General features: G+C 45.4%; 2 protein-coding genes across 5 annotated transcripts in view; one reads left to right on the top strand and one right to left on the bottom strand.

Moving 5' to 3' along the window:
• Positions 499-13660, bottom strand: KDELC1 (KDEL motif containing 1). Its single transcript, XM_005687733.3, has 10 exons — positions 13025-13660; positions 11232-11437; positions 8968-9173; positions 8720-8797; positions 8190-8362; positions 7831-8068; positions 5266-5475; positions 4488-4577; positions 2969-3076; positions 499-717 (listed from the first exon to the last, which is right to left on the bottom strand). Exons 1-10 carry the CDS (start codon positions 13204-13206, stop codon positions 700-702), a joined length of 1509 nt encoding a protein of 502 aa, XP_005687790.1. The 5' UTR covers positions 13207-13660; the 3' UTR covers positions 499-699.
• BIVM (basic, immunoglobulin-like variable motif containing) overlaps positions 13720-21566 on the top strand; it is a 30107-nt gene continuing 22260 nt past the window's right edge. Inside the window, exons 1-2 of one of the 4 annotated variants that reach the window (XM_018056375.1) lie at positions 14005-14098; positions 15642-15823. The gene's annotated coding sequence lies outside the window, so the exon portion shown is untranslated. Of the gene's footprint in view, positions 14099-15641; positions 15824-21566 lie in introns of all 4 variants that reach the window. The other 3 variants (XM_018056374.1, XM_018056376.1, XM_018056377.1) reach the window with 3 other exon arrangements.

Genomic DNA, 21566 nt, shown 5'->3' with positions numbered 1-21566 from the left:
ATAATTGGATGTACTAGGGTTTTTATAATGTTCTATAATGTTTCAAAATGAGAAAAGCAATAATGTAGTTCATCATGGATTAATGGAACAGAATAAATCACCATAAAACATGAACATGTAAATAGATGCCTGAAAAGCATTTAATAAAATTTTAATGTGCTTCCTTTTTAATAATTGGAAATTTCATATTTTAGTAGTGGTTGTTAAATACTTGTTAAATAAAATCCATTTGTAATGGATACAGGAAGAGGCCAGATTACAAAAAACCTTGGAAGGTATATTAATTAGTATTCAGTTTGGCTGTGAGTGACTGATTATCTAAAATAATAGTGTAAACAAGTCAGAAGTTTACTGCTTTGTCATGTAAACTGTGTATCTAGGTAGGTGATGGCTTTTGACATACTTCAGACTGAGTTCAGGACTCAGATACCCTTTTTTTTTTTTTTTTTTTTTACTGCTCCATGGTCCAAACACAGCTAATGATGAGCACAACACAGGCCTTTAAAATAAAAGTGATTTTATTATAAAATTCTAAAAATGTACTTCCATTGACCATCGTGGAAATACTGCATAAGAAGAAACAGATCTTCATAATCCAGACAATCATAGAGCACGGAATTAGTATTTAGAAGACATTCTTCTTTTCACTTAAGAAGAGTCTTCAGAGCACCACTATTTGAAGGAAAGGTATTTTGCATATCACAGTTCATCTTTGGTCTGCAATTAAGAAACAAAATATTTAGAGCCATCAAGAAGTTCTCCATGAGTAAGAAGGCTTACATTTAGTCTATTAATTACTTTCCCCTAAAGACAAAAGAGGCTTCCCTGGTGGCTCAGATCTGCCTGCCAATGCAGGAGATGCGGGTTTGATCCCTGGGTGGGGAAGATGCCCTGGAGGAGGAAATGGCAACCCATTCCAGTATTCTTGCCTGGAAAATCTCATGGACAGAGGAGCCTGGTGGGCTACAGTCCACAGGGTCACAAAGAGTCGGACACGATTTAGCAACTGAGCACACAAGCACACAAAGATGAAAGAAGGGATAAACAAAGCAGAGTCATCACTAGAGGACTTTAGGACTTTATTATTTGAATTTTAGGATTCAAATAAAATTTTAGGATTTTATTATATGAAATCATCTAAGGGTAAAGTCTCATTGGTGGGAACCTGAACATCTAAGGGTCTGTATTATGGTAAAGGCTTGTGTTCTGAACTGATACTAGTGAATGGCCAGAGTAGACCACGAGGGGTGGGAAAATCAATAAAGCTATCATTCTAGTCGTTAAGTTCTACCAATCAGGGGAATCATTTGGTACGCCTGGAAGTCACTTAAGAAATAAAAATAAATTAAAAAAAAGAGGAGTGGTGTAAGGCAGTCACCCAGTTCCATTTGGAGCCAACAGACTCATTCTGATACCAAATCAAACTCCATGTGGGAGCACCTTCCAATTTTGGCCATTTCTGTTTTGAAACTGGTTTTCAGTGATTTTGTGGCCTTGCAGCACTGAGAGGAGTTATCACTGATGCTGTACCACTTCTGAAGGCTGCTGCTGCTGCTAAGCACTTCAGTCGTGTCCGACTCTGGGTGACCCGATAGACGGTAGCCCACCAGGCTCCCTCGTCCCTGGGATTCTCCGGGCAAGAACACTTGAGTGGGTTGCCATTTCCTTCTCCAATGCATGAAAGTAAAAAGTCAAAGTGAAGTCGCTCAGTCTTAGCGACTCCATGGACTGCAGCCCATCAGGTTCCTCCATCCATGGTATTTTCCAGGCAAGAGTACTGGAGTGGGGTGCCATTGCCTTCTCCTCTGAAGGCTAGCTAGGGGCAAATCCAAAACAAAACCAAATGAAGCAAAATAAAACTAATTTCAGCAGGTGCTGGTTTCATGGTGTAAATACTGCAACCAGGTGTATTCCAAACTACCAAAGGTTAACCGCCATGCAGAATTCCAAAATATTTAACAATCAGTGAGCTTGTATGTAAATCCCATGGACTGAGGAGCCTGGAAGGCTGCAGTCCATGGGGTCGCTGAGGGTCGGGCACGACTGAGCGACTTCACTTTCACTTTTCACTTTCCTGCATTGGAGAAGGCAATGGCAACCCACTCCAGTGTTCTTGCCTGGAGAATCCCAGGGATGGGGGAACCTGGTGGGCTGCCGTCTATGGGGTTGCACAGAGTCGGACACAACTGAAGTGACTTAGCAGCAGAGCTTGTATGTGACTTGCCCGGTGGCTCAGCAGTAAAGAATCCACCTGCAATGCAGGAGACAGTGGAGATGCAGGTTTGAACCCTGGGTTGGGAAGGTGCCCTGGAGGAGGGCATGGCAACCCACTCCAGTACTCTTGCCTGGAGGATCCCATGGACTGGACCAGCCAAGAGTACTGGAGTGGGTTGCCATTTCCTTCTCCAGGGGATCTTCCCGACCCAAGGATCGAACCCGGGTCTCCCTCATTGCAGGCAGACGCTTTACCCTCTGAGCCACCAGGGAAGCCCAGTAACATAGTGGTATTAACAGAGATTATGTTTAAATGAATAATCTATTAACATGAATAATCATGGTTATATATTTTTCCATCTCTAAACTGGGATGATGAACTTTGCAGAAACTATCTCACAGGGAGATGAGGCTATTAGATGATACATGTGAAAATACTTTGCAAACTGCAAATATCTATTCAAATGCCATGTGATCTGTAATCCTCACAATAAAAAAGGCCTCCCTCCACTTTGCTGGGAGCTCCTACGTATCTTTGCTTCACTGCATCTTAGCACCTGTTTTTTTGTTTTTTTTTTCTTTTTTGCCTTTGTTGGTAACTGTTTTTTCTGCCTCTGCTAGAATGAGTTGCTTAGAGGCTCCAGGAGGAGTTTTGAGTAGTTGCTGCCTGACTGAATGAGTAAAGGGGAGAATGAGGACTCGGATCACGGTTAGTTCTTCCTGTGACATTGGCTAGGAGGTCACTTCCGGTTACCTTCTTCCTGTGGCACGTGCAAGGAAAGAGGTCATCCTCGGTCTCTGGCTCTACCCTCATCATGCCCTCTCGGATCTGGGGCTCACTCACTTGTAAACTGGCATATTCCTGTAGAGGCAACAATACGAAAGCATGTTTTATTTAGCATTTAAGATGCTGAAGCAGAAGGTCCAATACTCTGGCCATCTGATGCAAAAGGCTGACTCATTGCAAAAGACCCTGATGCTGGGAAAGATTGAGGGCAGGAGGAAAAGAGGGTGACAGAGGATGAGATGGTTGGATGGCACCACTGACTCAATGGACGTGAGTTTGAGCAAACTCTGGGAGACAGTGAAGGACAGGGAAGCCTGGCGTGCTGCGTTCACGGGGTCGCGAAGAGTCAGACACAATTCAGTGACTGAACAACAACGTAAGGCGCACTTACCAAATTAGATACACTGGAGTTTGCTAGAACTCGGTCTGTTTAATTCACCTGCGCCAAGTTACGAAATGCAGGGCCCTCCTTAAAACCCCACAACAGAGCTTCTGAGAGGTGACTGTCCTATTTCTAACGGTCCACTCCTAACTCTACCCTTCATTTATATGACTCTTTTATGGTATTTATTTTCATCTTCTGCCATGTAGTGAAAATGACTGTGTTCCCATCTTCCCTTAACTGAGAATCTGAGGACAGACTATTTCTGCCTGACCCACCACAGCTGGTACAGCCTCAGTCACGTCTTCATTCATCATGGGCTTCCTTGTCCTAAGTTCTGGGCGAGGTGCTTATGCTCTAGTACATGTGAGTTGAATGAATGAACTCTAATAACCTGTGGCTCTTTAGGAATTCAGATTAGCAAATCCCCCCAGTTCTTTCTATAGTTTACATATCACTCTTTAGGAAAGGTTACAAAGGGGCAGGGGATCAGCAATGACCAACTTTGTTCTGTAGCAGAGCCTGAGACACTGGGCTCAATATCTAGAATTCTGCAACTCTGAGATTAAAACAATCTAACTTAGAGCTAGAACTATTTATTAGCGAATTACATGCTTAAGACTGCATATTTTTAAAAACAGAACCTTTCAAATTGTGAGATAGGCTTTGACTACCATCCCTAAATGGGTAAGTCCATAAAGGCAAATTGCAAGAAAAGTTATGGCCCATATGGGGTAAGCACAACAGGTCCCAACATAGCTTGCACTGTATAGAGAAAGAGACAGTAACACAGTAGCAGTTTTGTACAAAAAATAAATGAGAATCCTCGCACAATAACTTTCTAGGCTCAGAGACCACTTTCCTAACCACATGCCACACAGTTTTAACATTAACACCTTTCCCTTAAGGTGGTGGCATTCTCCATTAGCTATTCTTTGGCATCCTTCATTTTCACTATAATTTAATATTTATCCCTGACTTTCACTTACAGAGGTATATATGTATCTCCTTAATGAAAATACTTTTAGAAATTGTTCAGTGAAACATTACTTGCTACTAACATCAACAATTACAGATACTTCTATTTTCTTAGAAAATACTGACCTGGAAAAGTTTAAAATAATAACAGAATATGTCATCGCCCATGAGATTATTTCTTGCAAATTCTTGTCCTGTTTTGGCTATCTTCTTTGCCTATGGGAGCAAGAATAATATCCTTTAATGAAACATATTCGTCCCCATGCAGACATATGCTAAGTGATCTTCCAAGTACATTTTGGTGGGAAAATAGTGGCTACAGTATCTTTGAAGTCTTGTGTGTAAAGGGAACATTTAATAGAGGAAGTGTGTTCAAATCAAAGTGAGATTTTTAAGACTTGATAGTTTAAGAAGTCATATTGGGCCTTCTAGAATGGGCCTCTCTGGGACAGAAGGGGGAGACAAAATGAAGTAACAATGACTTGGCAAAGTCAATGCAAGATGAAGCTTAATGCACTGCCTGAATAAATTTTAGCAATTAGTTTGAAGCTTCTCTCATGCAATCCTTCATTTTAATCCACGGCACAGTTAGTTCTTCCCCTGCCAGGCTGACCATCTTTATCTTCATGTTGCTAGTGGAGGTGAGGCAGTGCTTGGAGCTCAGATCTAACTGAGGAGACAGCAAAATCGAGGCCAAGGTTTAGGTTTTCGTGTCATGTGCAGAGTGGGCAGTTAATCCAAGCCACTATGCCTGGCTTTACCCTGAAGAGATCTGTGCTATGCATGGGGAGGTGGCTTCCCACTTACGGGAAAGGGTCTACATGTAAGCATGTTGAATGCTTTCCAGGCACAAGACATGGAAATGACCCCGTGATACCTGGGGGAACAAAGAGACTGACCTTACCTCTTCATCGTGATCTTTTGCCCACTGAAGTTTCTCTAGGAGATCGCTCAGGTTGCTTTTAATTGGAATGTAGTGTTTCCAGGGCTGCAGTTCGTTATAGAAGTGTTCATAGTAGATGGAGTCCTGCTTCAGCACCACACTGTCACCAACCAGCAGATACGGCAGGCGGTAGGCTGCCACGGTGCCATCGACGTTGATCTGATATTTATGCTGCAAACAGTAGGACAGCAGAAGAACCTCCGCTGAACTCCCTTTTTTCCCACTCTTCTTTATTCTCTTCCTCTTTCCACACATCAAACCTCACCATCCTCAGATACAAACTGGCTAGATTTTGTCCTTGGCCCCTGCCACTTGGGAAGTGCTATTAATTATTTATATGTATACATAACACACACACCTAGATCTAGGGCCTATTTCGATGTTCCCCCAAATTTCAAGAAAGGGTGCCAAGTCTAACGCTGGAGCAGCCAATAAAATGATACAACTGTTGTCCAAAGCCTGCCAGCAAAGGAAATTAGATTTATTATGACTACTTCCCAGGTGGCAGTCACGGTGAAGAATCCAACTGCTGATGCAGGAGACGTAAGAGACATGGATTCGATCCCTGGGTTGGGGAGATCTCCTGGAGGAGGAAGTGGTAACCAGCTCCAGTATTCTTGCCTGGAGAATCCGCACAGACAGAGGAGCCTGGTGGGCTACAGCCCACAGGGTCACAGAGTCAGACACAATTGAAGTGACTTTGCATGCATGTGACTACTTTATCGATGGCATGATAGTACCTACTAAGGGCACATTCTAAACTGTGTTAACCACACCTTTGAAACATCAGGTGGCCACACCCAGGTCTTAAAGAAATTAACAAGCTCTGGGGCAAGAACATCTATGAATCAAAATATTTCTAGCATGGCAGAGGTCAATAAATATTTATCTGTTTATTTAACTGGGTCTTAGTTGAGGCACATGTGATTTTCATGCAGGCTGTCTAGTTGGGGCACACGGGCTTAGTTGCTCCCCAGCATATGAGATCCCAGATCAGGGATCGAAACTGCATCCCCTACCTTGCAAGGCAGACTCTTGACCACTGGACCACCAGGGATGTCCCAGTCAATAGTTTTAAGCTGTACAAATCATAACAGGTACAACAGAAAGAAAGCAAAGGTCTGACAGGACACTCTCAGAGGAGGAATGGCTGCCATCAGCTCTCTTTGGTTATAACCATTTCTTTCCAAAATTTCTGTGACATGCATATGGAAGAAAAACTGGTTATTCAGCTAATGGCCATCTTTAAGTCTTCTTGCGCTCCGTGCAGGAAGTCGCTTCAGCCACATCTGATTCTTGCGACCCTGTGGACTGTAGCCCACCAGGCTCCTCTGTACAGAGCTCATCAATCACTGACCTTCCCACCTGCAGGAGATGGCAGACTAGGCTTCAAAACCCCTCGGGGGTCTAGAGATCAGGGTGGTATACCTCACTGCTTGAGAAAGGCGACTTGTCAGAAAAAGGATCAACCCTGGGAAAATAGAAACAGCCCACATTCTAGACACAGAGAGTGTAGAATCCCCAGAGTTTTTGAGCAGAACAGCTGGATGGATTCCAAGTCATTTCCCTACAGAAGGGAAGAGACACCTGCTCTATATTCCTTCTTTAGTCTATTGTGATTCTATGACTCAGGGGAGAAATATTTATAAAATCACTTACATGTATTTTTTAATAAAAAAATGGTTTGGAGTGAAATTATGCTTCTCTTGAAGGTCAGTTGGAGGAAAAATTACCCAGATCCCAAACTCCCTTGGTGCATATTTCATGTCAGGTCTAGATACTGACTCAGGGCTTCCCTGGTGGCTTAGACAGTGAAGAATCCGCCTGCATTGTGGGAGACCCACATTTGATCCCTGCGTCAGGAAGATCTCCTGGAGAAGGGAATGGCAACCCATTCCCATATGCTTGCCTGGAAAATCCCAAGGACAGAGGAGCCTGCAGGCTACGGTCCATGAGATCACAGAGAGCTGGACAGGACTGAGCGACTAACACTTTCACTTTTCTAGGTACTGAGTACAATCCAGGTTGCCTGCTAGGGGTTGGTTAGTCCCTGGTGCCCCATGCCTGGTCTTCTGTTGGAGAAGGGAATGGCAACCCACTCTGGTATTCCTGCCTGGAGAATTCTATAAACAGAGGAGCCTGGTGGGCTCCAGTCCATAGGGTTGCAAAGAGTCGGACACCACTGAGCAACGACTATCACTCACTCACTCATCTCCTGTAATTTACCTTGATTTCCCACCCCTCAAATGCAGGTGGGACTTTCCAGGTGGCACTAGTAGTAAAGAACCTGCCTGCCAATACAGGAGACATAAGAGACATGGGTTCAATCCCTGGGTCGGGAAGATCCCCTGGAGAAGGAAATGGCAACCCACTCCAGTACTCTTGCCTGGAAATCCTCATGGACAGAGGAGCCTGGTGGGTTACAGTCCATAGGGTCACGAAGAGTCCGACACGACTGAAGTGACCTAGCACGCAAATGCAGGTATTTGGAAAATCACAAAGCATTGGCTCTGGATGATGTCATACCTTGAAGAAATCGAAAAATGAAATGTGCTTCACGATGGGACCATACAGGTTTTCGTCGTGTTTAAAGAAGAAGAAGTTGGTGAAAGCAGCGTCTATGAGCTCCGGGTGCTTCCTGCTCAGCTTAACCAGCTCCAGTCTCTCTTTCCGGCTGTCTCGCCCTCTCCACACAGCGGTAGAGTTTTTGCTTTCCCAGGGAGGACCCGTGTTGGCCTGCACGGACATCATATCCAGACTGACTCTGGAAGACAGACAGTGCAACAGGTGTTTCCCCCAAACCAGTGCCTCGCAAGGGGTGTTGGGAAAAAACTCATCAAGGAAAGAAAACCAAGACTCTGGGTTGTCTGCGACCCATCTCTCACCGGCCCATGGTTTCTAAGACAGAGTCTGTCAAGTCATAGGTGGGCATCACAATATCCTTGGAGTCGGTGGAGCCACACCAAGAAAAGATCGGATGGATGTGGGGACTGGATTTCTTTTTTTCCAAAGGCCAGTCTCCCAAATTAACAAAAAACTCCACATCAGGCATCTTCACCTAGGACAAAGAAGCCAAAGTGTTAAAATGATGGTATCATTTTTCATATCAGCCATTTCACTATCACTGTCCAAACCCCACTGTGGTTGTCATTGTTTAGTAGCTCAGTCACGTCTGACTCTTTAGCGACCCCATGGACTATAGTCCGCCAGGCTCCTCTGTCCACGGAATTCTTCATGGCAAGAATATTGGAGCGGGTTGCCACTTCCCTCTCCGGGGTATCTTCCCAACCCAGGGATTGAACCCAGGTCTCCTGCACTGTGGGCAGATTCTTTACCACTGTGCCAGCTGGGAAGACTATGATAGAAAACCTGGATTTAAATTGTCCATTATACACAAGAGAAAAGAAATACTTACTTTTCTAGTCAAAGAAAGTAGTATGGCATCCATGAAAATTCTAAAACCTACATGTTCACCGTGAGTCTTGATATAAACCTGGAAGACAATTCCATGTTTATTCCGTTAGTCTAAAAGTACGCTTTGGCTTCACTGAGAGCAAGCTTATCACAATGATCGGCAGGATATTTTTTAATAAAACTAGGTAGCTAGTTGTAGCCACATGGCCAAAACAAAAATAAATCACCAAGACAAACAAGCAACTGCACCTTGTTATCCTTCAAGGTATAATGACACAAGCTCTGTCTTTGTCCAAATCTTTTTGGGATTTCCGTTGCAATCTTTTCCGGGTCAACGGTAGGGAAATGCACCAGATCTCTGTGAATCTGAGCAAAGGTTTCTGGGCAGTTCATCTCCCGCAGCCAGGCTGCACTGTCTTCCAAGGGACAGTCACAGCTCTCGTGGTACACCGGCCCTGATGACACACGGAGCAAAGGGTACAGGCACAATCTCACTCAGCGTGTGAAACGTGTAACAGATATTTGTAGCACGACTTCAGATCCTGCCTAGTTAGATGGGGCGGGCAATTTGATGGAAAACCTATTTTAAAAAGAGAAACCTTTCTATTACACTGGGGTATCGTGAGTACATCTGTTCTGACGGCTCTTTATGGTTGGGTATTAAGATCTTTTCACAGTAAAGTCCACTTGGCGTGACTTCAAAAGAAAGCTAATGGTACTACATTTTGCTCTAAGTGGCTTCCATAGTCCCTCCATTACTCTTTTTTTTTCCCACATGGCATGTAGGGTCTTAGTTGCCCAACCAGGGATGGACCCCATGTGAGTCTTAACCACTGGACGGCCAGGGAAGTCCCCATAGTCCATTATTCTTTTTTTTAAAATTAAATTTTATTGGAGTATAGTTGCTTTACAATATTGTATTAGTTTCTGTTGCACCGCAAAGCATTACTCTTTATGTTTTGTGTACTTAAGAATAACCAAGCATTGGTAAAAGGATATCAGAGGCATATCCCTGTTTTAATGAAAGACAAAAGTGATAAGAAATTAATATTTCAATGGTCTGTTATACAAACCAGTTCTTAAAATGTCTAAGATACTTTTCTCAATGGGTAAATCATCCTAAGGATCAATACAAGTGGGAATTTCCTGATGGTCCAGTAGTTAGGATTCTGTGCTTCTGATGCTGGGGCCTGGGTTCGATCCCTGGTGGGGAAACTAAGATACTGCAAGCCTTGACATTGACATTGAAGTCGCTCAGTCGTGTCCGACTCTTTGAGACCCCATGGACTGTAGCCTACCAGGCTCCTCCGTCCATGGAATTTTCCAGGCAAGAGTGCTGGAGTGGATTGCTATTTCCTTCTCCAGGAGATCTTCCCGATGCAGGGATCGAACCTGGGTCTCCTGCGTTGTAGGCAGACGCTTTACCATCTGAGCCACCAGGGAAGTCCAAAAAACAAAAAAAAAGCCTTGAGGTGAGGCCAAAAAAACCAATACAAGTAAATAAAGCAGCCCTACTATGGTTAGTAGGTTTTTAAGGATAATATGAAGAAGCAAAGTAATCCTCAAACACCCATTTCACTAATACTATAATGAATTAATTACATGTAGAAATAATACATAACATAGAATCTGAATTGAGATTTCACTGTCATTTATTTCTATAATTCTCAGATTGTCACTTGACCCAGGCAGGAGGAGACAATGGGACATCTTTTTAAGGTTTCACAGCTTATATGGTACCATGTGGTTTTAGTGGAGTGAGGGGAAGGAACCTAGCCACTTTCTAGAAAAACGTTTGCCTTTCTTGGAGCAGTGGGTCAAGAAAGATTTGTGTATCTGTATTCTCCTTGCTTCTCTAATATCTTAGGATATATGTCTGCTGAGATGGAATGATATGGCTTTAGGGAAGAAAGCTGTACGCTTATTCCATATAAGAAAACACTGGAGAATTTCTCTGGAAAAATAGCACTGAAACAAAACCAAAAAAGCTACAGTCAACTTTCACTGTCTCTATCAAGCCCTTTCTTTCTGAAGTGATTGACCAAATTTCAGTGACACTCATCAGCTAGTTAAGTGATATGTCTCTAACCAAGAAAGTGCCATCTAGGACCATATATATATATATAGATAGATAGATAGGTAGATAGATAGGTAGATAGATAGATAGCTTGACTGTTCTTGCTAATGTTGCATCTTCCGGAAGCAAATTCTCTATTACTAGAACTTAATACTATTAAGTTCATATTAAAGAACATATTAAGTTCTTTCCTCTTTAGTGAATTATAATTTCCATTCAAATCCTGCATTTCTTTCTTCTACCAGGATTCTCAACTTAGCTTTCAACTTCAGTCCATAGGGTCACTAAGAGTCTGACCTGATTTAGCAACTGAAACACAATAACAAAATTTTTTTTCTTCCAGTGAAAAAATATCAGGCTAACCTGCTTTTATTGACTGAATGACAGGTAATATTGTATTCAAACACTGTTGTTTTGAAATTATATTCCACATTACCTTTTAAAATATATGGAGATTTGGCCACATGTTGACCTTGGAATTTGACTTCTATCTTCAGGTTTTTGTAGCTGGCATACATTCTGTATCTTACTATGTAGGACCCATCTTTTCGGTCTAAAACCTGGACCCCGACTCTAGTAAATTGCTCATCTGGGGCTGAGACTTTAATCTGGAACACTTTTTCACCCGGAGAAGATGTGAATCTGTGATGGGAAGAACAGTGAAACATAAAGCTTACTTTAAGAAACAAACGTACAAAGACTATGGTCTCCAGTCTGTGAACCTGACTGTTCTCTATATCCTCCCCCTAATATGTGCTTGTTTCCTTTTCCTTATGCTTTCAGTACCAAAATGAATAGGATGGATCGGAGATTAAAAAAAAAAAAGAAGAGGATGACAATGGCCAAGATAAGTTAAAAGTTTCATTAGAAAATTACAAGGAGGTATTTTAAGACTACTAATCTCTGTAAACATAGAACATCCTTATGCATTTCATATATAAAAATAGTCCTATTAACCTACTATTTATTTCGTGTCCATCACATCTGGAAATCTGTGATCAAATGATGCCTCTAACGGTTTTCTGAAACATCGCTCTCAATGATTCTTTAAAAAAAAAAAATCACTATTATAAATCATACTCAGCCATGGAAAAAGCTAGTAGTTAGCATATTATCCAAGTGATGTTGTATAAAAGGTTTTTTATACAAAAGGGCATGCTCTTGGTGTTAAGATTAAGATGGTACTTAGTTTCCCAACCATACTATTTGTAAACAAGTGACAAAATTTATAAGCTTCCTTTTCTTTGGAAAACTTCTTATTCCCAAGATATTTTTGCCAACAAAATATACACAGACAGCTTCAATATAAAAAGACAATCATGTCAGAGGTATGTGAATTCTACAAATAAGTTTCAAGTACAAGTGAAATAGTTGAATGCAGTAGGATGAAATAAAGTTGTAACAAACACATAGGAGATTCATATTTTGATACTTTCTGCCTCAACCATAAAGTTATGAATCCTGTTTTATTTTTCATTTTGAGTTTCAAAACACACTTATGTGCAGAGGTCTACCTGAAAACACAGCAGCACCAGAAAAAGGTGAAGCCAACTAATTTCTAACAACTGAGTTCAAATTCCTTATAACAATTTATGCAAAAATTAGAAAAGAGTTCCTTGTGCTAGGTTTTCATTAGTTATCTCTTTTATACCTACTGCTATTGGAATAGACTGTATCTATGTCAACCCCAATCTATGTAGTGCTCTGTGGTGACCCAAATGGGAAGGAAATCCAAAATAGAGGGGATATACATATATATATAGCTGATTCATCTGTACTAGCAGAAACACACAACATCATAAAGCAACTATACTCCAATAAAAATTAATAAAAAAGAATATAGATCTAACTGAACCACTTTGTTGTACAGCAGAAATGAACACATTGTAAATCTACTATACTTCCATAAAATAAATAAATAATAAATTAATTTAAATAGAAAAAAATTTAGAATACCTTAAGCAAAGTACAGGGGTTTGTTTGCTCAGCACTCATGTAGGACTCCCCTTCAAAAGGGCCAGGAGAAGAGCTAATTGAAACGATTTCTAAAGCTACAGAGAAAAATTGAGTAGGAGGGGGATAAACTTCCAAGGAGATGTGAATAGCCCCCAAGTGTCCTGGATTTTAAACTGCTGTGGAGAAACGAGTTCTGGGAGGACAGAACGCGAGGAGAGAAGCAGAAAGCTTGAACTGCTTTCCCAAATCGTCATGGAGCCATTGCGGACTTACTTCTGGCCAGATGTGTCCACCGCCTGAATGTAGAAATAGCGCGCGGGAAGGACCACGGCTGCCTTGAGTCCGGGACCCCATACTTCGCTCTTCTCGGGGCTCAGTCGCCTCTCTCCGCCGCTCTCGGCCAGCCCTGGAACGGTCCCCAGAAAGAAGCAGTAAAGTAGCAAAATGCTAAACATTTACAAGCTGGACTCAAGATGATCCACGGATAAATGAAGTGGAAGAGGTGGACGCAGCCAGCCGCGGCTCGGGCGGGGGCGCGTCGGCCGATCCCAACAGCGGGCGAGATTCCCGGAGGGGGTCTCTGGCTGTGCCGTTCGCGCGCGGGGGTCTCCCCCAGAAGGTCACAACCGGGGCGCAGGCTTGTCCAGCTGAAGGATGCCAGCAGTTCTGCTGAAACGGACAAGAAGCACGCCGCTCCTCTTTCTTGGGACAATGACAAACCGGCGTTGCTTCTGTAACTGTAGCATCATTGGGGGCGAGCCAGTCTCAGGTTCCAGCCCAAGGTGCAGGGCGAGGGGATTGGCCCGCGCGTCGGCCGGGGCTCAGTAAGGCCTCCTCCGAGTGGATGGCCGAGTGGACACGCGTCCTGGCGCCGGAGCTTCCTGGGACGTGTAGTTCGCGGCTGGGCTAGCGGAAATCCTGCCAGGTTTTTTTTTTTTTTTTTTTTTTTTTAACCTTCTCTCCCTCGTTTATTTACTTTGCGGTAGCCGCTTTCAGGGGACAGATAAACAGTAGATGCCCAATAAAGGGGCACGCGCCTCTTGGAGGAGCAGCTAAGATTAAAAAACAAAAACAAAAACAAAAACAAAAACTGCCACCATATCCTCCGCACGTGCAGAGGACAAGTGTAAAACAAGATGAAAGGAAGGTGTTGCCCATGACATCGGACGATCGGTCGCCCGGCACGGCCGTCTGGGCGCTGGCCCCGCGCGATCCGATGGGACGCGAGACGCCGGCTCCAGGCTAACCCGAGGCGCATCGCGGGCGGCGCGCTGGAAGCTGTGATCCCGGACCGGGGCTGGGCTCCGCCGCGACCGCCGCGGCCCGACTCCACCGGACAGGCCAGAGGTACCTCGGGCGGTGGGCGGGGGTCGAGGTGGCCGCCGACGACCCTGCGCCTTGCTCGCTGGGCCCGAGGCGGGGGGCAACTGAGCGCCGCTGGGCCGGGCCTGCTGCCTCCCAGTTGCTCTCCGCGGGGCCCGGTGGTCATCCGAGTGGACGCCCCTGCATGGGGACCGGTCCTCCCGGGAAGAAGTGGGCGAAGACTTGGGCCGCAGGGTGGAGGGAAGCGTCCGAGAGAGAAAGGACACGTCTTCTCGGGAACAAAGCCCGGTTTGGAGGGGCGGCGGGGACACCGATGGCCCCCCGGCCGGCGCGGCGCGAGCCTCCGCGCCACGCTTGGCTGGGCCCGGGCCCGGAGAGCGCGGTGGCCGGGCCCCCACCGTGCACGGCCCGCGCGGTCGCCGGAGGGGTCCCGGCCAGCTCCGACCTCGTACCGGGAGCCTCCTCCTCTCCCTCTTCCGCCCTTCTCTCGGCCTAGTCGGCTGCCCCACAAACTCTGATGAGCCGGTGGCCCCGCCAGCCAAAGCCGGGGCCCGGGCAGGGGTCAAGGCGAGGGTTTTCTGTACTGTTTCCTTCGGGGGACAGTTAACATTAGTAATCATATCAACTTGTGCATTCAGAAACGCCAATCCGGGGCTTTCTCTTAGCCCGGGGACGGGACTGCCTTGCGCCCCAACCCGCTCCGCGCCCCCGGGCCCCCGCGCTGGCTGGAGGCCGACGGCGCTCGGGTGAAGGGCGGGAGGAGGGCGCGGAGGCCCCGCTGCCGGGCCCGGGGGCGCGCGGCGCCTGGGGATGCGCGGGGATGTCCGGCGGCGCGGGCTGGGGTTGCCCCGCTCTATTTCCTGTGGGCGGGCGCCGCCTCCGTCTCCGCTGGCGCAGGCTGCAAGCGGCAGGCCCGCGCCACTGTCGTCTCCATCCCGGGGGCCTCCGAGCCCGCCGGCGCCGCCAGCTTCGCAGAGAAGGGCGGTGGGGCCTCCGATCGCCTGCCCAGGAGCCGGGGCTCGCCGCTGGCTGGAGCGCGCGGAGAACCCCCCTCTCCACCCCACCCGCCGCCCGGCATCCTTCGGAGGCGGGCGCCTCTGCCTGGGCAGGGGCTCAGGTCTGAGCGAGGAAGGGGCCTGAAGGGCGTGCGGAGGGGGCTGGCAGGGGGCGGAGGGGGGAGACGGAGATCTGACCCCCTGGGCTTAGCGCGTCTGGCCCTCCGGCATCTATTTCATTCCATCTTGTTAAGTCCTTCGCTGCCCTTGGTCTCACCGACCTTGGGCAGAATATATAGATCACAATAGTGGTCCTACGTGGAAGTCTTTATTGGAAGACTTTTAAAGATACTTCGTTCTCTAAGCAAACCTGGTGCTTAAAAACAAGGATTTAAAATACAACCAGAAAAGAGTGTAATTGAGGCCATGAATAGTATATTTCCAAATGTTTATTTTACCTAGCAGTTCCTTCCAGTGACAAAAATCTTTCCTCCAGCGGTGCGTTTGAAGCTGGCCATTTGATGAGATTTTTTATACACGGAGCTAAAGAGTACTTTTGTTGCTTCTCATAGGATTTTACGAATAAATCATTAAGTCCTGAAGCTTAGGCCCTACAATCAGTCTTACTAGTAAATCATCATAGAGCATGGCCTCCTTTACTGGATGAGGGAACCTCAGTTCTCACCGATGAGAGCCTGGGAGGAGGAGTCCCTTTGCCTAGAACTCCAGGTCCTGGTTGCCAAGGCCACTCCTGGTAAGCCCTCCGGGAATCTGGGCTCCTAATCTCGGGCTTTATTTTTTGGGGCCCCAAAATCACTGCAGATGGTGACTGCAGCCATGAAATTAAAAGACGCTTACTCCTTGGAAGGAAAGTTATGGCCAACATAGATAGCATATTCAAAAGTAGAGACATTACTTTGCCGACTAAGGTCCGTCTAGTCAAGGCTATGGTTTTTCCAGTAGTCATGTATGGATGTGAGAGTTGGACTGTGAAGAAGGCTGAGCGCCGAAGAATTGATGCTTTTGAACTGTAGTGTTGGAGAAGACTCTTGAGAGTCCCTTGGACTGCAAGGAGATCAGCCCTGGGATTTCTTTGGAAGGAATGATGCTAAAGCTGAAGCTCCAGTACTTTGGCCACCTCATGCAAAGAGTTGACTCATTGGAAAAGACTCTGATGCTGGGAGGGATTGAGGGCAGGAGGAGAAGGGGACGATAGAGGATGAGATGGCTGGATGGCATCACTGACTTGATGGATGTGAATCTGAGTGAACTCCTGGAGTCGGTGATGGACAGGGAGGCCTGGTGTGCTGCGATTCATGGGGTCGCAAAGAGTCAGACACGACTGAGCGACTGAACTGAACTGAATCCCGGGCTTACGATAATGCCTAGGATGCTGCAGGGGCTTAAATATATCTATTAATGAGACTTTTACAAATCACCCTGGGGATAGAGTAGTCAGGAAAACCAGATTTGCAGGAGACAGACATTCATCATATAAACAAACACACGATCTAGAATTGCACCCTGGTAAGACCTGTGAAGTCTCAGGGTACAAATCTGCCTGCCAGCGCAGGAGACTCTTATTCCATCCCTGGGTGGGGAAGATCCTCTAGAGAAGGAAATGGCCACCCACTCCAGTATTCTGGCCTGGAAAATAGCATGGACAGAGGAACCTCATGGGCTACAGTCCAAGGGGTGGTAACTTAGCAACTAAACAACAAAAGACCTGTGAAGGGGAGGCACTGAGCTTGTACACAGTCGCCTGGTCTCATTGAAGGAAGGAAGCATCTGGCAGAAAGTGACATTTGACTGACATCCAGATGTGGCCTTCCCAGGTGGCTCTAGTGGTGAAGCACCCACCTGCTAATGCAGAGGACGTAAGAGACTCAGGTTCCGTCCCTGGCTTGGGAAGATCCCCTGGAGTAGGAAAGGGCAACTCACTCCAGTATTGCCTGAAGAACCCATGGACGGAGGAGCCTGCAGGGCTACAGTCCATGGGGTCACAAAGCGGTGGATACCACTGAAGCAACTTAGCACCTAGCACACGGAGGATAAGGGGAATTAGGTAAATAAAGGAGAAAAGGGAGGAGACAGCATTCAGAGAAGGGAAACATGGTCCACAGGGAGACGAGAGTGAGGTGGAGGTAAAGAGAGAGAGAGAGCCAGTTTGGCTCTTTGTTTTCATAGCAGAGGGTTTTAGGCAGGGGAGTTACATGATCACATATGTGTACACGATTTACTTTCCATTATCTGTGCACAGGTCAGGTTAGAAATGTCAATGCATGGGAATGGGCAGGGACCTAGGAGCAGAAATAAATGGTTTCTAAGAATAAGGGCAAAAGAAGATGTGATGATATCATGAGAGGTGAAGGCCATTCAGTGGAGGGACAGCCTGCCCCTCTGTACCTAGGCATTTCCTGAGGCTGTGATTACAATCTAATATATTAATTGACCTCCATCATGAGTCTATAATGAGTAATAATTTGTGTTTAGTTCATGTCTAAGAAACTCCGAGGATGCAATAACACCAGCGCCCTGGGCTTTATGGAGCTGTTGCTGTCATGAGGAGAAGAGACACCGGTCAGACAGAGAAGCCGGGTGGGCTGAAGTTCATGGGGTCCCAAAGAGTCAGACATGACTGAGTGACTAAGCATGAAAGCACAGGTAAATAACGAGGAAATCAACAGCAGCAGGGTTGTGGTCATGGGGTTTGGATAATCTTCCTCTTTGGTGTGAAATCTTTTGGTAGTTTGCAACATTTTTCTCTAATTTGGTTTACTTAGGTGATAAAATTTATAAATATGACAACTTTTCAAAGAGAAATTTCTTTCTTTTTTTAAAATAATATATTTATTTGGCTCTTCTGAGTCTCAGTTGTGGCATGTGGGATCTAGTTCCCTGGCCAGGGATTGAACCTGAAACCTGGGCCTTCTGCCTTGATAGCGTGGAGTCTTACACCAGGGAAGTCCCTCAAAGAGAAATTTCCATCAATAGTGATTCAGGTGAGAAAGTTTTCATACCACTCCCAAGTTTTACTCTTGGCTTGGTTGACAATCAATAGAAAAACATGTCCTTTTGTTGATGATCTTTGTTTTTTTTTTTTTTTTTTGGTGAAAGTGCAAGTAAAAAGATCATTCTTGTCAGTGACCATTATTTAAAAGCAAACTCCAAACAAAACAAACCAGATTGTTACACTTCTATAAATCAAGTGTTACGTTCTTTCTGGTCTATAGCTTCCAGGAAGCTCAGCTCTACCTTTTATACACAAATGCAGCGATTTCCCTTTCTCTATGTTTCTTGTTTTTAAATAAATTTATGTTAGAGTATGATTGCTTTACAATACTGTGTTAGTTTCTAATGTACAGCAAAGTGAATCACCCATACATCAACATATGTGTTCAGTCTTGTCCAACTCTTTGTGACCCCATGGACTGTAGCCCCCCAGGATCCTCTGCCTGTGGAATTTATTTTCCAGGCAAGAATATTGGAGTGGGATGCCGATTCCTACACCAGGAGGTCTTCCTGACCCAGGGATCGAACCCAAGTCTCTTGTGTCTCCTGCATTGGCAGGTGGATTCTTTACCACTAGCACCCACCTAGAAAGCCTATCAGTTCAGTTCAGTTCAGTCGCTCAGTTGTGTCCGACTCTTTGTGACCCCATGAAACCCAGCACAGCAGGCCTCCCTGTCCACCACCAACTCCTGGGGTTTACCCAAACTCATGTCCATTGAGTCAGTGATGCCATCCAGCCATCTCATCCTCTGTCTCCCCTTCTCCTCCTGCCCCCAATCCCTCCCAGCATCAGAGTCTTTTCCAATGAGTTAACTCTTCGCATGAAGTGGCTAAAGTATTGGAATTTCAGCTTCAGCATCAGTCCTTCCAATGAACACCCAGGACTGATCTCCTTTAGGATGGACTTGCTGGATCTTGCAGTCCAAGGGACTCTCAAGAGTCTCCTCCAACACCACAGTTCAAAAGCATCAATTCTTCAGCGCTCAGCTTTTTTTATAGTCCAACTCTCACATCCATACATGACCACTTGAAAAACCATAGCCTTGACTAGACGGACCTTTGTTGGCAAAGTAATGTCTCTGCTTTTTAATATGCTATCTAGGTTGGTCATAACTTTCCTTCGAAGGAGTAAGCGTCATGGGAAGCCCATACATAGACATAAATGCCCTCCCTTTTAGACTTCATTCCCATTCACTCTGATGTTTCTGATAAGAATATTCTCCTATTCTGTTGCTGTTCAGCCGCTGTCCTGTCTGACTTTTTGTGGCCTCATGAACTGCAGCACGCATATATATTCTCTTATATATGTTCCAGATTAGCTTTGTTCAGACATCCCCACCTTGCTGCACAGAGAGCTGGTCCCAAAGGCAAAACTCCATTTAATCTGAGGAAGGAAGCTCTGTCTAGTTCAGTTCAGTCGCTCTGTCGTGTCTGACTCTTTGCGTCTCCATGAATCGCAGCACGCCAGGCCTCCCTGTTCGTCACCATCTCCCGGAGTTCACTCAGACTCATGTCCATCGAGTCAGTGATGCCATCCAGCCATCTCATCCTCAGTCATCCCCTTCTCTTCCTGCCCCCAATCCCTCCCAGTATCAGATAGAGTCTTTTCCAATGAGTCAACTCTTTGCGTGAGGTGGCCAAAGTACTGGAGCTTCAGCTTTAGCATCATTCCTTCCAAAGAAATCTCAGGGCTGATCTCCTTCAGAATGGCCTGGTTGGATCTCCTTGCAGTCCAAGGGACTCTCAAGAGTCTTCTCCAACACCACAGTTCAAAAGCATCAATTCTTCAGTGCTCAGCCTTCTTCACAGTCCAACTCTCTCATCCATACATGATCACAGGAAAAACCATAGCCTCGGCTAGACGGACCTTAGTCGGCAAAGTAATGTCTCTGCTTTTGAATATACTATCTAGGTTGGTCATAACTTTTCTTCCAAGGAGTAAGCGTCTTTTAATTTCATGGCTGCAGTCACCATCTGCAGTGATTTTGGAGCCCCAAAAAATAAAGTCTGACACTGTTTCCACTGTTTCCCCATCTATTTCCCATGAAGTGATGGGACTGGATGCCATGATCTTCGTTTTCTGAATGTTGAGCTTTAAGCCAACTTTTTCACTCTCCTCTTTCACTTTCTTCAGGAGGCTTTTTAGTTCCTCTTCACTTTCTGCCATAAGGGTGGTGCCATCTGCATATCTGAGGTTATTGATATTTCTCCCAGCAATCTTGATTCCAGCTTGTGTTTCTTCCAGCCCAGCGTTTCTCATGATGTACTCTGCATAGAAGTTTAATAAGCAAGGTGACAATATACAGCCTTGATGTACTCCTTTTCCTATTTGGAACCAGTCTGTTGTTCCACGTCCAGTTCTAACTGTTGCTTCCTGACCTGCATAGATTTCTCAAGAGGCAGGTTAGGTGGTCTGATATTCCCATCTCTTTCAGAATTTTCCACAGTTTATTGTGATCCACAGAGTCAAAGGCTTTGGCATAGTCAATAAAGCAGAAATAGATGTTGTGCTCAAACTCATGTCCATGGAGTTGGTGATGGCATCCAAACATCTCATCTGTTGCCCCCTTCTCCTCTTGCCTTCAGTCTTTCCTGGCATCAGGTCCTTTCCAGTGTATATTTTTAATTTATTTTTTAATTGAAGGATAATTGCTTTACAGATTCCAGTGTCTTAATCATCAGTTTTTGTTATTCGGTATTTGAGGACGGGTTTTATATAATCATTTTCCTGTAACCTGAGAAAACTATACTCATTTCTAGTTTTTCATGTAAGTGAAGGGGCAGAGATAATAACTGGTCACCTTCTAACTGGTGACCTGGGGTGGGTTTTATCTATGAAGTGGTCCCTTGGGAGGTGGGCTTACTCTGCTTGGGCACTTGCTTCAGGGGATCTCCCATATCACCTGGAATGGTTTGATTCACCAAGGTCTTCCTTTTGTTTAAGTCTTCAACTTCCTCAGATAACCCTCGGTTGTTATTAAACTTTGTTTCCTTCCCCAAAGGCTAGGTGTGCGCCTGAAACTCAGTTTTTCCTGAGACTGATCAGAAGTTAGTTACTGTGGGCTATAATTCATTGTGGTGATGCCTGCAGAGTTTTGAGATATGTATACACCATGCGTGTGTGCGTGCTAAGTTGCTTCAGTCATGTCTGACTCTTTGTGACCCTATGGACTGTAGCCCGCCAGGCTCCTCTGTCCATGGGATTCTCCAGGCAAGAACACTGAAATAGGTTGCCACGCCCTCCTCCAGGGGATCTTCCTGACCCCAATCTTCTATGGCTCCTGCCTTGCAGGCAGATTCTTTACCACTGAGCCACCAGGGAAGCTTATATACCATACAATTCACTTACTTATTTATATCTATCTATTTATATTTATTTCTTTATTACTTATTTTGGGAGAACACACAGAGAAACAGTTTATTTAAGACAGAAACAAGACAGAGATACACGCCCAGAGAGAAAGGGGCATGGGCGTCTTCCCTAA

Source organism: Capra hircus, chromosome 12 (assembly GCF_001704415.2).
Source record: "Capra hircus breed San Clemente chromosome 12, ASM170441v1, whole genome shotgun sequence".
NCBI lineage: Eukaryota > Metazoa > Chordata > Mammalia > Artiodactyla > Bovidae > Capra > Capra hircus.
The sequence above is the reverse complement of the archived record's forward strand: the minus strand, read 5'-3'. Positions and strand labels throughout refer to the sequence as shown.

Excerpts from the sequence above, each read along its gene's own strand:
- KDELC1 (XM_005687733.3), bottom strand. The coding sequence starts at position 13,206 with ATGTTTAGCATTTTGCTACTTTACTGCTTCTTTCTGGGGACCGTTCCA. Across the intron at positions 11,438-13,024 it reads GTGGACACATCTGGCCAGAA|ATTCACATCTTCTCCGGGTG; the intron begins GTAAGTCCGCAA and ends TTCCCATCACAG. Across the intron at positions 8,363-8,719 it reads TACTTTCTTTGACTAGAAAA|GTGAAGATGCCTGATGTGGA; the intron begins GTAAGTATTTCT and ends TCTTTGTCCTAG.